Source organism: Nylanderia fulva, unplaced genomic scaffold, assembly GCF_048542155.1.
Source record: "Nylanderia fulva isolate GAGA-0341 unplaced genomic scaffold, ASM4854215v1 Scaffold1, whole genome shotgun sequence".
Classification (NCBI taxonomy): Eukaryota; Metazoa; Arthropoda; class Insecta; order Hymenoptera; family Formicidae; genus Nylanderia; species Nylanderia fulva.
In genome coordinates, this window is record NW_028189192.1 from 9799783 (window position 1) to 9816568 (window position 16786).

Sequence of the window (16786 nt, forward strand, 5' to 3'; positions counted from 1 at the left end):
TACATACTATATCTCTGCTTCGCGTACATCTCTGTTCGTACGTCACACACGTGCGCGTGTCGACGCTCGCGCCCATCGAGTTTCCGCGATTCCGCCAAGTGTCGATGACGGCGTCGGCATCGAGTCAGTGGTGGCGCTTACGCCACATCGATTTCAGGGATTCGTCGTCGTTTTTGTCTCGCGCGACGACACATTCAAATAAGTAAGGGTTCATCCCCGCCGATTCCTTCGCCCGGGGACGGTCGTCTTCCACCCTCGCCGCCCCTTAGGTCCTTCTTTCGCCTTCACTCGCTTTCCCCCTACGTCGGCACGAGGGATGGGTCGCGACGAGATTAAAAGAAGAATCAATAGCGTCTCTCGTCCCACCTCCCCCCCCCTCCTCCCTCTTCCCCCCCGTGGAGGTAGGTGTCCCCTTTCGTCCCGCTATCCCGCAACCTCAAAGGCCCTCGCCATATATTGAAATGCTCTAAGAGAGGACTGCCTCGAAGCCGTCCCACCTCCGTGCTCTTCTGCAACACAACCACCACCTACGTGGGTGGCCGTCGGGTGAGAGGGGTGGCCACCCTTTCGTTTTCGCCCCTTGCCCTCGTTCCCTACGAACACACTCGCTACTCTTTCGGTTCCTCCTGGACAAACACTGTACGAGTGCTTCTTCTTCATCGTCGTCTTCTTCTTCTTCTTCTTCTTCTTCTTCTTCTTCTTCTTCTTCTTCTTTCTAAGTCTATCTCCTCGTCTTCTGGCTCTTTCGTACACATTTCTCTTTTGCTCCGGTGTAGCTTTCGCGAACTCTTTCCTCGTCTATCGCACTAGGACACTCGTCGCGCCCCTTCCTTCCTTCGTCTCTGCTTCCTCGTGCTTCTCATCTTTTCAAACCTTTACGAACCCCGGGGGAGGATGGGAGGGCGGGCCGCTCTCGCAGGTTGAGACCGGAGGAATTGTCAATTTCTATCCCCTTCCTTCTTTCTTCTTGCATAGTGAGATAAGGAGATCCTTCACGAATGATTTTCGCGGAAATAGCGCCGGCGAGCGCTCTTTGAATCCATCCTTTTGGATCGACGAGCCGCCGCGAGACTTCACGACGAAATGCACGTCACGTGAAATCACCCCGGAGATTGCTCGGCCATTGTAGCGATAGACGACAAAACGCGTCATATCGTAAATTGCCGGTCGCCCTTGAATAGCGATCATGCGAAAGACTCTTATTTAGATAGATAAACATAAATACACTTACGTAATTCGCGGATAATTGTGACCATATTTTGTGCAAATAAATTAGGACGGGTATAGAGAGAAAGTATATCGTGTATTCATAGATTTAGAAATATTATTTCATTTATACATATACATTTCTATTTCATTATATATTTGTATAATATTATTCTATATATCTATTAATAACAGGATATAAATATTTTGAATTCAAGTTTATTTCATACGTTAAACGCGTATGAAATAGCTGAAGAGCGAGAGGGAAACGCTTTCCTGTCTCAAATTGTTAGTCGCAATGCATATTAAAGCGAAGATATTTTTTTTTACGAAGTCGGGCGCGCGTTTCTCTCGGGAATTCGTCCCTCTTCCTCATTCTCATTTCCCAGCACTTTGAATTTGGCACCGCGGAAATTGCCAGCCACATTTTGCGGGCCAGCTCTGACAAGGTGAATATTTTAGTGGCAACCCCGTAGGTTGTTGGCTTCACATACATATGCGCGCACACGTGAATCGGTTGGAGATACGCCTCGGTCAACATCGTCGAAAAATGTATTAAAGGCAAACACATGCATCCTAAGGAGGTTGGGCTATCCGCCTCCCTCTCGGACTCCCTCTCGCCCCTTTTTTCCATCCCGCGGTACACACGTCTATGTATTCGGATACTTGCGCCAAGCCTCGTGTTCCTCTATGTTTTATTCCCTCCTTTAGATACGTCCGCCAGTTATCTAAGGTGCACACGCGTCTAGGTTCGATCGCCGCGCTCGCGATTGCGCTGAGAATAATCTATTTGGAAATTACTAGCGACGATGTTAATATCCTTAAAATGTTGTAACAGTAAATTGTGAGGCGAAAATGGGAAATGTTAGGAGAATATATCAACTTATTTTCTTAGAATTTTCTTGGAAACTGTTATACGTAATATCAATAATGTATAGAACGCGGTTAGACACGCGCGTATACTGAATCATTTAATACGTCATTTCATTTTAAAATTGTTTTTGTTAATGTTCCATAATTTTCATAATTACACCAATAATATAATTATCTATTTATAAATAATATGGACATCTATACACATTTGTACAATGTTTAGAAGATTGTACTAGATATTTTCATCAAACAAAATTTACAAATATGCTTTAAATAAATATAACATATGTATGGAAATATATTAAAAAACAATATTTTAAGGTATAGAATGACGCAATAATCCTTGAAAGCGTTTTAATTTTGTAACGTGGATTTTTTATTTTTCGAGTGTTTAAATGCACTTTTGCATTTTGTTCTACATTTTCCACAATTTTAACCAGAAACATTAACTATATTTTTTCAAATTTTCTATGAAGAAGGCATATTTATCGCAAATCAAATCTACGACTGTACTACGAGATATTGCCCGGGATTATCATTTGTATTAATTACGTATGAAACGGGTAACGCGCTCCAGACATGAAAGAGAAGCCTCCCAACAATTCAGCCGTGTAACAGGAATTATGTGGCGGAACGAGTTATTATTTACTTATTAGACGTTCAGCTCTTTCTCTCTCTCTTCTTTCGCTTTGCGTGGTTTCTCTCGCTCTCTGTGGGGGTGTGAAAATGAACTAAGGCCGGTCTGGTAGAAATTAAAAACGTGACTCCGCCGAGCGCGCGGGTAGCTTCATCGCGCGGCTAACGAGAAGATACGACCTCCTGGTAAGCGTGTATATAGGTATAGTCATCTCATGTGCTGTAGCGCGTGAAGATGTACGCTTCTTACGTATCGGGTGGCGCGATTCCAAACGATACATGCGTCTATCTGCGAACCAACTGAACAGTAACGAGGTAGCTGAAATGCAACGTTAAACACTAATGTTTTTGATTGCATTATATTGAAATTCAATTTTGTATTATAATATACAATCTATTTTATTACATCGATTTTTTAACATATACACTTTATCCTTCTAAATTATGCTTATGATATCGAAATTTGATGTGCAACAGTAAATTATTGATGAATCTGCTTTAAAACTTTATATATTGATTTACAAAATGGATTTACAAATATATCTATGCAAAGATTTAAGCAAAGATGTTGCAGAAGTTAATTGAGAAACTGATTTACATATTAAAAATATATCTTGTACAAAATAATTTTAATTTACATTAAAGAACTTGTATTCACGTTGATTTTATCATTTCTGGCACATTGTAATTGCAACTTAAAATTTGTAGAAAATAAATTGAAGACAATTAAGTTTTTCATAAAATAATTAAACGGAGATCATTGCAGCGTGACCATAAAGAAAATTCACTACATACAAAGATAACTTATATCGAATAAAGTTATGTATCGTAATAGTTCCAGGTAACGTGTCTTAATATCGTCGTGTGACGTAAGCTTTAGATACGTGACATGCTTTATCCGGACCAGCAGCGTTAACAAGCTTAGAGCTATCTATTGATTTATGACAATACCGATATAATATAGCAAATGTATTAAAACGACATCAAGATAAAATGATAATAAAATAACAAATATTTATCTCCGATATAAAAGCAAAAACAAAATAATTACTATTTATAACTTGTACGTTTAAATTTGGTGTGGTTAATGTGTGAAGCTGGTGTCTGATATCGACATAATTAAGATTTCTGGCTTTATTTTCAATAGTTCTAGAGTTGATAGTTAAACAAATAGTTCTGGCCATTAAAACAACAAAAATGCCTTGGGGCAAATTGAGACGCCAAATTCATACAGTGCCTCACTTGTTCTATGGCCTTTTCTTTATCAATAATTAATAGAATTAAAAAATATATAGTTCCACATGAGTTTTAAAAAGAGTTTTGCCTCTTAAAAGCAAAAAATATTATGTAAACTAAAATAAAGACAACCAGATATCTATATCTATATTTAAATATAGATACCAGTCAATTTTCAAGAATTATACTTATTCTAAAGCTATATCTTTTCCAATGAATTTTCTCGAGTTTTAATTAATTATTAATATTAAGTACTAGTCATAGTACGCGCGCGCTATTAGAATGAAGTGGCCGATATTTGCGGAATAGCGAATAACTTCAGTCATTACCGAAACACCGCGAGTACCAAGCGGTTCGAGCTGCGTCCCGTTGTGATTAATTAGTAAGCATAATTGTTTCTAACCTTTGTATTGTAATATTTATCAATCGCATATCATCATTCGAACGTTTATATATAGTAGTAATTGTTCGAAACGCATATTTCGATGCAAAATCTATATCAATCTATAGTCAACATAATCCAACCTAACTTTATCTGTTGCGCACGAATGTGTTACGACTCGTGATTATATCTATCTTTAACTTTAGCTTACATATTTATATGATGTATGTTATAATGCAAAAAATAATAAGATTGTTCTAACATATATTATATGTATTTTATTTGTTACAGGTAGCATTGCTGATAAGCTGCGCGCGAGTTTGCGAGATTTTCGAGTGTCGAACGGATATGTTACTTTGCGTGATTATAGTTTTCGTACCGTTTTTTTTGTCTCGAAATACCCGTCGTGTCGGGAGTGTCGTGTAAAGTTTCGCGAGTGCCGTGAGTGCTACAGGAGCAATGACTATCGAGCAAGAGAGGAGGAGGCCCGTGGAGGCATCGGACAACAGCGGGGCAACTGTAAAGTATGCGAAATAAAAAGATTTTTTTCTAAACTACATTGTTTAACACACATGTATATACATAATTTGAATATTTTGTTTTCAGATCAACGTGCTGTGTACTACAACTCCGCTATTGGGCGTGTCGGTGAGTGAGAAATTGTTTTATAACATTTCTATAGCGGTGTGTGGTTAAGTAGAAAATTATTTTTTAAAAGACGAGGAAAATTATTTTGTTTCTGTGACGTCTATTCTCTGGGAGGAAACTGGGGGGTACGTTTGAAATAGTAACTGTGTCGAATTCGATACAAATTGTTTCGTAGATACTACTGCCACGAGTAACCAGATACTTTGGTACATAATGGCGTAGGTGTACTCGATGCGATTGAGTGGAAATGGTTAGGATACGCGGAAACCGTATATAGCTGAATTTATTTCTGCATTTCCTTCCGTCGAGAAGGCTTTCTATGTTTTCTGTGTAATTTTGGAATTTCGAGCATAATACGGTTGAAATTTACTGTTATGTAATCAAAACATTTTCTTCTCATTTGATCCATTAAATTCGTCCCTACAATTTGTACAATCTAATTATTAAAAATAATAGTACTTAACTTTTAAAAGCTTTTAAAGCATTATTTAAGATTATTTGCATGTACTAGAATGAGTATAATGATCTCTCTTTTTTATAAAAAATATTGTGTAATGAAATAATGATAGATTTTGTTTTTTTTCTTTAAATTTTTTCTTTCCAAATTTCTAAAAGAGAAAGACTAGAGTAATAAAGTAATTCATGCCGTTCAATGGTTCAATTATTTATTAAACGACAGATTCCCGCCATTCACCAGACTCCCCCGTTTCCTCAACCAGGTGCGTCTTTAAGTGAGATATCGCGGAGGATGTCTTTTTACGCTCGCAAATTATGCAAGATACCACGAGCTGTATCTTTCAGAATGCATAATGCGACAATGGCGCGATAACGCGCGCGCGAAATGAGTCGTCTAGCGTCTTATGCAAATCTTTTCGAGAGGAGCACTTTGTAATGGGCAATAACGTTAACACCTGCTACCTCGTAGAGTGTATCCCGTATAATGGAGAAATGTTTTTATGCACGGCGTGTCGTTAAATTTATATAGAGACACTCGTCACTCTCCTGGCGTGCCGCCATTACGACGCGGATCGGTTGAGTTAAGCGTGATGCAGAAACGTGCAACGAGGTTTGACGAAATGGAAAAGAGCACTGCGTCAAAACGACATTAATATCTTGAGGTTTCGAAATTAGCATAATGCTCGTTCTGAGTCGTTTCGGCTGATTATACGCTCCCCGCTTTTCATGAATATATTATTACTAACTATATACTTAAGATATATATGTAGTATTTTCACGTATTTATATATCTCATTTATTTGTTACTATATATATCGCACATACAATATATATTGTATATTTATATATATATATGCATTTTTTTGTAATACTTTTTATAAACCGAATTAGAGGATTATTACAGATATTTTTTACACCAACTCAGGTAAGACTATTGCTTTGTCGCATACCAGATTATTTTTATATATTTGTAAGAAAATAATTTTTTTACAGATCTCTTCTTGCAGTTAGATTCAGTATGCATTAGATTGATAATGTTTCTCAATTTTAAAGAAAGACAGGTACACACGAGATCAGGGTTAGCATACGAAACGACATTGCGAAGGAAAGCGTTTCGTTGCTCCATGGTACAGGGGGACTTGACAGCGTCTACAAGCTTTAGTGCAGGGATATAGTCTCCTCTCATTCCTTTCGAAAGATTACGGGTGGCTGGATGGCGTATATTTTACGTGCCGCCTTTATTTCGATACGATGGGGGTTCGATCCCCGTCCAAACCTAATTTGCGTTCCATCTCGCGAGCAAACACTCTTCGAGAACGAGACGGGCGGATAGCTCGCGAGCGCGACTCTTCTCCATTTCCCTCCCTTTTTCTTACTTCCGTCGTAATTCTTCTCTGACACGGGCTACCCGTGACACTGTTATACATCATAAGCACACAAGAAAGGTGTATCTCGAACGTTGGGCGTGCTCTTTGAACTGGCTCGAATTTCCCTCAGGGCGTGATCTGGCCGATGCGAGAGTCACCTTTATTTCCAAAGAAGTAATCAATCTGACATATTTATCTATATTTGCGCTCGATAGATTAATTTGGATTTTATACACAAAAATAAATATTATGTTTAGTATTGATATGATATAGTATGAAAGATCACAAAATAATAAATTAATAATTTTAACAATATATATTACAAATATAAGAGAAAAATTCTGCACATTGAAAAACATAAAATAATAATTTATCATATATATATTTATTGTGATATATAAGTTTAATGCTACATCGTTTTCTAAATTTCAATAAAATTCCAGTTTTTTTCATTATTCTCATTTTGAAATCAGAAAGATCAAGAATAGCTATTTAAAAAATGTAATTATATGAAGTCTAATTACTTCGACTAAAAAATATATAGTTTATTGAAATAATTAAAATTCATACTTACTGTATAATGGCTCTCCTTGAAATAAATCTTCTCATCTTGCCAAGAAATGACGAAAGAGTCAAAAGCTTAATTTAATTTCTTTATGAAAGGGCCAAGCAGTACATTAAAACCATCCTGTCATTCTGGTAAAGCTCAAGGAAACAATAAACACGCAGGAATATTGATTTTCTGATAAACTAGCGTTTAATAGAATACGTTGAGATTCTTTTAGTACAGTCTGATTTTACTCGTTGAGTTTCTGAAAGCCAAACGAGCTTGCAATTCGGTGTGCAGGGATCGAAAGTCAAGAACAATGGAATAGATAATACGAGATATATTCAAAACTATGGCATTTTGATAGCAAAAATGATTATATGCCGAATGCAATTTCTAGTGCAGTCACTCAATCGCAATAATTAAGACATTTTTATATAACTGGTTGATATATAATAATGCTATAAAATGTTATTTTTGCCCAATATGGTAGAGGATAATCGGCAACATATTTTACCACGTGAACACCAATCGTGTCGAGAAACGAGTACGAGAATGCGAGCACGAGTCGTGATTGAAAATATGGCAGTCAAGTCGTCGTTGTTGCTGCCGATAAGCGAATTTATCACGCGACATTGGTTCTTCAAGCGAGCGTGTTTCGCGTCTCTATGTAAATTGCGGGTGAACTAATATTTCGCCAGTCGGAAATAGGGTGCCTCGCAAACCGGAAATAAAATGAAATCCAGCGTAATAGAATGGCAGTACCGCTTGACAGCTCGCGCGTTCGCGACAAATGTTCGCGGTCGAACGTTGATAAAATTTTCGACAACATTGTCATGTAATTTTATGAATTTTTTAAAGATAATTCCATAGCTTATCATAGCTCGAAAGTATCGACAATTTATCTTTTGATTTTTATATTCCGATATTTTTATAATATATATATTTTTTAATAGTCAAACTCGTTGAAAGTCATTTCCGTGTATAAGGTTGACAACTTATATCATTTATAACTTTAAGAGATATGAGATGATTTCGCAAAAAAGCGAATGCAGCAAGGGAATATGTAACGAAATCATTGAATATCTCGCAAGAGATTTTTTTAAAGTATAATGTTTGATAGAGCGAATACGAAGTTAATCCAAAAAGTATTTGTCGACTTTGAATTAGGAATCAGGCATTATTTAACATCGTAATCTTCTTCTTCATCCTTCTCATCATTCATCACGTGGTCCTCGTTCTTTAAATGACTTTTCTTGACACGAAGATAATGCTTTCGAGACGATGTGCTATCATCCGCATATCGATCAGACTGGTTGAAGCCGGAAGCTGGGAATTTTTAAATCTGAAATGGTTTCTGTTCGCAACGCGCGGATAATTAATATTAAAGATAGAGGGAAATAGCAACAGGATGCAGGCGATAAGGGAAAGGCGAAAGAGAGGAAGAGAGAGAGAGAGAGAGAGTATCGCGTTTGTCTCGTCGCTGCAAAACTGCGCGCGATAAATTGCATTCAAGAATGAAAATAATAGTATGCATTATATACGGTACACACACTCTATCTCTGACTTTAGGGGAGAAAATAAAGGAGAGGTTCGGATAATTTTGCAATATCGAGTTTTGGTATAGGTACTATATATATATATATACATATATTATATTATATGTATATATATATATTCAATAATATTGAATATCATCATATCCTTCATCATCATCATTATATTTACTGGTATAATTAATTACTCGCTTAGATATGAAACCTAATAGGAACATGATTGCACCGTGCCCGTTTCTTCCGCACAATGTTGGCGCCTACGATTGCGGCTCCGCCGTCTTCATCATCTTCCCGGTTCTTTCCGTTCTCGCATGCACGCGTGTATCTCTCGCTTCGTGCGTATACAGGTACAACAACCGTGTTCGATGTCATAATCGTCGTAGTCGTCATCGTCATCGTCATCGTCATCGTCGTGATACATCTACGTGTGCGACACGTCTCTCTTCATCGTCGTGGAATAAGAATCTGAACGCGCGTGCGCGACTTGATGCGTGTATATATGGCACTGTGAGAGTGAATAATAAGTCTCTACACGTAATACAAAATGTGTGTATAGATCTTGGAGCGGTGACCGAGCGGACTTAGCTTTGTCTTTTCTCTCCTCGTCCCCGGACGAGCATCGATCGCGTAAATTCATTACCCTCTGCGCGACGAGCCAGGGAGTAGGTTCGATAAAACGCGAGGAAACCAACCGGTCGACTAGAACCAAAGGTGCGAGACGCGGACATATACTTAACATCGAAGATACGGTGAAACACTACAAAACGTATTCATACTCGCAGAAAGTAAAAAATGTCGCGGATCGCGGCAAGATTCGTATAGCGTCTGATTTTTCTCGCGTCGAAAAAACACGCGCGATGTATCTTTTTGTTTTTTCTACAAAGAACGGAACGTCTTGTCAGTCACTTTTACGTCAACCTGTTGTTTTCCTCTCTTTCCAAGCTGTCATTTTTCTCGCGTTCTCGTCGCCAATCTCTTTGCGCCTCCGCGTTTTACAAAAAGGGCCCAAGCGAGAGGCGCGAAAAGAGGCGCTTATCATATCCCGTCATTGTCCATTTAAAATGGGGGAGTTGGTCTTTCCAAGCGATGAGAGATTTCGCTCGATCTGAAACGTCCGATTTGGAATCGCGTGCCGAGCCGCGATACGTGGCGCCAACATCATCGGGGTTGCCCGGGACGGCGTTTCGGGTGCCCCGCGCCTTTCGGTGGGTATGCGGACCCACCAGTGGCTCACGGTGTGCCCTATAGTGAGTACATATAGATATACACATGGCAATCTCTCACAAGAATTAGTCGCTATCGTTTATCAATTAGTATCCATTATTAATTAATAGTCAATCAAGTACCGCTCGAACAAATTCGCAAGTCAATCGGCAATAATGATGCAATAATAATTGTAATAATAATGACAATAGTGTAATAACGTAATAATAATATTGAGATGATAATAATAATAATAATAATTGTAATAATCATAATGATGATAATAATATAATCGTATATAATAAAATGGCGATAATAGTTACAATAGGCAATATAGGCAATCGAATAAAGTTAATAATAAATAGACACGTTCAACGTATTTTTAGTAGAAAAACTCAACGAGATTACAAAAATGAAAAACTTGGACGTCACCGTAGCCTCTTCCGTCGTCGAACGGTTCTACCGACGCGATATTCCGACTGTTTGCTCGTACAGAGCACGACACACGCTTATATATGGTCAGTGTCATCGAGCGTGCATAAAGTATGTAGCAAGCTCGCCACAAATTTTTCCGACCGTATCTCTTCTCTCTTCCGCGTCGAGGGAGAAAAATCGCGTCGGCGAAAAGTTTTCTGTAAAAATGCGCTCTTGATGATCCTCGCGATATCATCCCCATCCCGATCATCGATCGCGTTCCGCACGCGGGAAGAGAGAGACAGACGATTATCATCATCGTATCGATCGTTTTCTCGATCCTATATACGCGGGAGAGGCGTCCGGATTTCTTTTTATTTTTCTTTTTTTTTTTTTTTTTTCGTATCGACGGAAAAGAGAAAAAACGGCGTCGGCGACGTCGACCGCGCTTAAAATTTCTTTCGCAACGCAGTAATATATATATGTATATATAGCATTCGTTTCTCCTCTCATTATCGTCAGTTCATCTCACTCCATTACATAATTCCGCGTACGCTCATCACTCATTCATTGTTGATTTTTAGGAACAGCTAGCGAGGTTCGGTTACTCTATCACGCAATCTCCCGTACTCGAAACTCAAAACGCCAAAACCGCCGACGCGCCGGTTTTGCGTACACGCGCACGTACGTAATCGCGTTTTGAGTGTCACGCTCGTATGCGATGTGTAGCTCCGACTTCATACACAAAATTCGATTTTTAGTGTCGCGCGCGTGTGTATGCGTGTGTGTGTGTGTAGATGTTTTTTTTGGTGTGTACGTATCTTTGTGTGTTTGATTCGTGTGTCTCAATGAATAATTAATACGATTCTTACGACAACGCGTCGCCCATCTCCGCCTTCCGCGAGCAAATTTTCGAAGGACCAGAATCGCGATGGACACCGTCGAAGAGCGCATCTCCTTGTGCGTTCAAGCGCATTCTCGCCTTTCTACGATTATAACACGTACATACGTAATAGGAAACGCGGCGAAGGGAAATATTGTGAATTTCGCTTCTCTCTTTCTCTCTCTCGCAGTCTAAAGCGTCTCGGAGCTTTCAAGAGACGCTTTTTTTTGGAACATCTTGCCTCGTGCTATAATGAAAGTGACAGAGTTATCCGTTTTTTTTTTCTTGCAATGATTTCGAAGAAACAGTATACGAATTTGCGATCGCTAAACGCGCGCGACGATTGCCCTAATTAATAATTCTACGGGATTCAATCGCACCCCGTGATTAATTGTCTTATTTTGCGAGGTATTGGTTTACACGAAGAGAGATTTCGCTCTGAATTTTCCCGGTACGTCCTGTAAAGGTGGATCGTGCCGGTCGGAAAGACGAATCGGCTGATAATTTCGATATTAACGATTCGATTATAGATGTTTTGCTAGTGTACGGTGTGTGTGTGTGTGTGTGTGTGTGTGTGTCTTGGAATATGTAAATGTATACTAGTTCAACGCTGTAACGTTTATATAGATAATAATCAATACATGACCACGTACATATAAATATAATATCGTAATCTATAATAATAATAATAATAATAATTCAAATATAATATTAATAATCGCATCATTACCAACTTTACGTTAGAAAAAGCATCTTTTGCAGACAGGAACCTCGAGTTGCTTAGTACCTTAAAAATAATTATTACTTCGCGTTTCGTTTGATCTTAACGACCACCATACACGTGTTTAATAACGTCCTCGAATTTCTCAGACTCCCTCTCGCGCTCTCTCCGAGTCCTATATCTCTAAAGACGAATGCGCCCATTCGTCGGTACATTTTCTCTATCCAGCATCCCCTTTCGTTCCACGCGATATCCATCACTTGTTCTTCTCCGATATCCGCAGTATACTCTTCCTTTTTTTACTCTAATGATTCGCGTAAATTCACGGCTGCGGCGCGTAAAGAACCATGATTTCGTCTCCTCTTTTTGTGCACTTCCGGTGGCACTTCCGGCATTTCGTATACGCGCCGCATCATATACCCGCGAGTTTTCGTTTCTTCGTCAGCGCTCTAGAATGAGCTTCTAAAGCGAGGAACACGACGTACGTACGCGTGTAAACACGTCATCGTTCCGGATAGTACCCGCGAGGATTCTAGTACGTCACAACATCATATATATATATATTTATGTATGTATATATATATATATTTATCTACTGAAATATATATATATATATATATTTCTTCATTATTCTCTTATTCATTCTCTTCAATTTTCATTCATCTTTTTTTATTTATACATATATATATACTTCTTTCTTCTTTGTGCATACATACCTATGTGTGCAGTGTGTGTGTGTGTGTGTGTGACTGAGAAAGTGTATTTCGTGTACTGCGTATGTGTCTGTGTATCGTCTCTGTCGATGCGCATGTATGTACTTCCCATTTCCCTCTTACATTCTATATAGTTTAATTGTAATTTATCCGTAACTTACCAGCTAGTAGTGAATTCTTTATCGTTCTCGATTTTATACAATCTCTCTCCTGTTGCCAACCGAAAGGGCGCAATCTTCTTTCCTCCCCCCCATCCCTTCCTCAATCTGCGAGATACGGGGCGATGTCTGTCTCTAAAACGTTTCGCTCCAGACGTGAGATGATCCTTCAAATCTCCATCCTCGCGATCGCAGTTGTTAATTTAAAATTTTTTTCATTCCGTTTGAAAAAGCCTCGGATTATATCACCGAAGCGTCTCGATTTCGCGTAATAATATCTATTCATAATCGAAAATGTCTAAAATGTCACTTATTTATGCTAGGTTGCATATACGTACATCCGGTTCTTGTTTCCGGAGGATTTTAAAATCCTGTTTTCGCGCGTGTAAATTTTTCGCTCGAATTTTTCTTACTCGCGTGAGAATAAGAGAGATAGATTGAGAAAAAAAGAGAGAGAGAAGGAGAAAGAGAAAGAGAGAAAGAAATTGATATATATAGAGAGAGAGAGAGAGAGGGAGAGAGAGATCGGAGAACACAGAGATCAGATTCTGTCCTTTCGACGACGGTGCCCCCCCGAGCGTCGATGTATGTCGATCGGTTGTTCGATCATCGAGCGTTGCTTAGCGATAATCGTTATAGCTACCGACAGCTGTCTAATACTTATCGTTATTACTATCATTATTATTACTAGCTTCATTATTATTATTATTACTTATTATTATTAATAATATTATTATTATTATCATTAACATTATTACTAATCATTTGTTTAGCGTTAATAAATATAATTTATTAAATATAGGAACCATGTTTGTGGGTCTTGCTTGCTCGTTCGTGCACGCGAATCGTGTCGACGACGGGCACCGGGGGTTTATTATACCGCCTTTATATACCATCGTTTTCCCTTTCGTCCGCCGTCTTGTTACGTCTCGTTTTATCAAATTATGGGAAATGAAGAACGTTAAAAAACGTACGTGCCGAGCCCGATGTATACACGTATATACGGTGTGCGCGCGCGTGTATGTACGTGTATATGTATGTGTATGTATGAATATTTTGTGTGTCAAAAGTATACGAGCAAGTATACATATGTAGGTGTGTGTTTGCGTGTGTGTGTTTGTGTGCGTGCGTGTGTGTGTGTGTGTGTACATATACGCGTTATGCGAATTTTTCTTCGTTCTTTCGTCGCTTTCCCGCGAGAATCATGGATATCTCTATCTTATTCGCGAATACAAAGCACGCGCGATGGTGTCCTCTTTTTTTTTTTTTACATTTTTTCACGACCGCTGAACGATTTACGACACATACACACACATGCACACATACGCGCGCGCAAACACATACACACAGGTCCGTGCACACGCGCGTCAAAACGAGAAAGAGAGTGATAGAGAGAGACAGTCAAATATCTATATATATATATATGCGTGTGTATATATATATAGACGTATGTATATATATATATATATATATATATATATATATATTATATATATGTATATGAATATGTACGTACGTATGTGTAACGGTGGCGGCGTTTTTTTTTTAGTTTCGCGCGCCGCACACGCCATCTATCCTATATTAAACGCCGCGTCTAAGCAGCGGCGTCCGCTTGTTTCCTCTTGTTCCTCCTTCCTTTTCCCACTTTTTTTTTTTTTTAGTAACTCTGTGTGTGTATGTGTGCTTTAAATCTTTATTATTACTTTACATAGGAACGTTTAAGTTAGCCCACCTCGACGCGCGTCGTTCCGCGTCGCGTACGACGTACTTTCCCAGCCAACCCCCTTCGGGATTTCTCGTACCCTCTTCTCCTGTAAATGTACCGCGCGCATCGCTCCGAGATATGGGCCCAAAAAGGATCGATCCGATCGAACCGATGACCGACCGACCGGTTGTTGTATCGACCGGCAAGAAGAGGATTAGGATTTGCTCGATCGTGTCTGTTCGATCGTCCCCCGGGGCGATTCCACCTAGACGCTCGTCTTCGTCGAGAGTCTCTCTCTGTCCTTTTGCTACCTTTTCTCCCCTTTCTTCTCTTCATTATTTACCTTTTTTTTTCTTCTTTCTTTCGTGCTACGAGAGGAACTTTGGAGAGCGCGCGACTTCACGGCGCGCGCTGCGCGGGATTCGCAATTACAAAAATAATAGGCGAATCGGGGGCCAGGGGGCAGGGAGGCAGCGGAGGGCGAGATGACGAAGAAGAAAATTTACGAGAGAGGATCGTCGCGACTAAGTTTACCCCCCCGCCTGCCCCCCCTCTTACCGCCTCTTTGACGGGGCAGATGCCCCCGACGCGACGGAGTGCTCCACCGCGAGAGATGTATACACCCGTTGCTGCCCGTTCATCAGCCGGTTAGGAACATTGGCTCGTCGTCCACCGCGACGTCCTCGAATCCGGAGCTTCTCCGAGCGACGTCCATCCGTCTCTCTTCTCTTCGATGTGTCCCCTTCCACTGGATCTTGTTTCGATCTGCTCATCGCGCACTTGCCGTACATCTCTCCGGAGGAGATAAGAGGATAGACCGAGCCCTGGCGGCGCCTTAACGTGCCCCGGCGAGGGCGGTGACCTCCTGGACCAGCTTTTGCCGTTTGGCATCAGGCCCGTTGTTGTTGTCCTGACCGCCGGTTCTTTCTCCAGCCTGTGGCTGACCGCTAGTCGTACTTTCAGCGGCCGCGCGAGCCGCCAGCAGGGTGATCTGATTGACGACGTCCTCCATCTCGTCGGTGAGCGGATTCGTTTCTTCCCCGGACTGCGCACCGCCGTCGAACTGTTGCTGCTGATGCTGATGCTGTTGCTGCTGTTGCTGCTGTTGAGCGGCCTCGAGACGCGTGCGATGCTGGAGCGTCTCGGCGTGGCGACGCCAATCGTTCACCGTGGTATAGGTGCGCGTCGGGATGCCGGGTTCGCAGAGCGAGCAGGCGTAGCGCATCTGCACGAGACGTAGGGCGCCCCGACGTTGCTGATTGCCCAGGTAGCAGGAGCGTTGGTGCGCCAGCAACGTCGACTCCTGCGGATAAGCTCGGCCGCAACGACGGCACACCAGGCACAGCTCGATCTCGGCCTCGCGGCAGTGCTGCGGCGACGCGACGCCCGTCTCGTCGGGAACGCACGGCAGACGCACCGTCTCCAGGCCCGGATGGTTCGGGTCCTGCTGCAGGAACGCCTGCATCAAGGCCCGCGGCACCTGCACCTGCGCGCCGCCCTCCACGTGCAGCGACATTAGACCACCCCCGAGTAGGCCACCGCTCAAGCCCGCAGCCGCTACTGAAAGCAAATCGTGAAATCGGTTCTCGTGAGAAAACTCGTTGATATTGGAGTCGTACTTTCATCTCCGATCGCTCTGTGTCCGAGAGCGTCCGCACGGGGGAGCGAGAGCGTTTGGAAAAAGTGAATAAGCGCTGCAATTTATTTGCAATTTTATTTCATATAAGAATATTAAAATTGGAAAAAAATTGAATTTAAAGAATTAGGAAAGATGATAATGAGAAACGAGAGAACATTTTAATCGTGTTCCTCCCGGGAAAAAATCCTGCGGACGCTCATGGTTGTGTCGGTCCAATTTCGTGTCGATGAAATCATCTTACGACCCGCATTTATTTAGCTTTATGAAACTGGACTTACACCGCTTTCGGAATATACAGTCGACTCGCATTTTATCATTACACACGTCAACTAGGATCGCATCTGAGATCAATCTTAGATCCAGCTTTCGCAACGCGAAAGCAATTTGCAATCGAGTAGAATAAATGCCACTTATATTTAAATTGCTTTACGTACGAATGTCTA

General features: G+C 40.8%; 1 protein-coding gene and 1 long non-coding RNA gene across 5 annotated transcripts in view; one reads left to right on the top strand and one right to left on the bottom strand.

Moving 5' to 3' along the window:
- The window catches only part of LOC114942112 (uncharacterized), a 167243-nt gene that overhangs the window by 25095 nt on the left and 125362 nt on the right, over window positions 1-16786 (top strand). Inside the window, exons 2-3 of the long non-coding RNA XR_003821752.2 lie at window positions 4625-4857; window positions 4940-4981. This is a non-coding gene — a long non-coding RNA (uncharacterized LOC114942112). The remainder of the gene's footprint in view (window positions 1-4624; window positions 4858-4939; window positions 4982-16786) is intronic.
- zfh2 (Zn finger homeodomain 2) overlaps window positions 9054-16786 on the bottom strand; it is a 133775-nt gene continuing 126042 nt past the window's right edge. For 2 of the 4 annotated variants that reach the window (XM_085481431.1, XM_085481438.1), the window contains one exon: window positions 9054-16264. In XM_085481431.1, coding sequence (XP_085337557.1) covers window positions 15540-16264 — 725 coding nt within the window. In that variant the 3' untranslated portion in view covers window positions 9054-15539. The remainder of the gene's footprint in view (window positions 16265-16786) is intronic. The other 2 variants (XM_085481446.1, XM_085481448.1) reach the window with 2 other exon arrangements.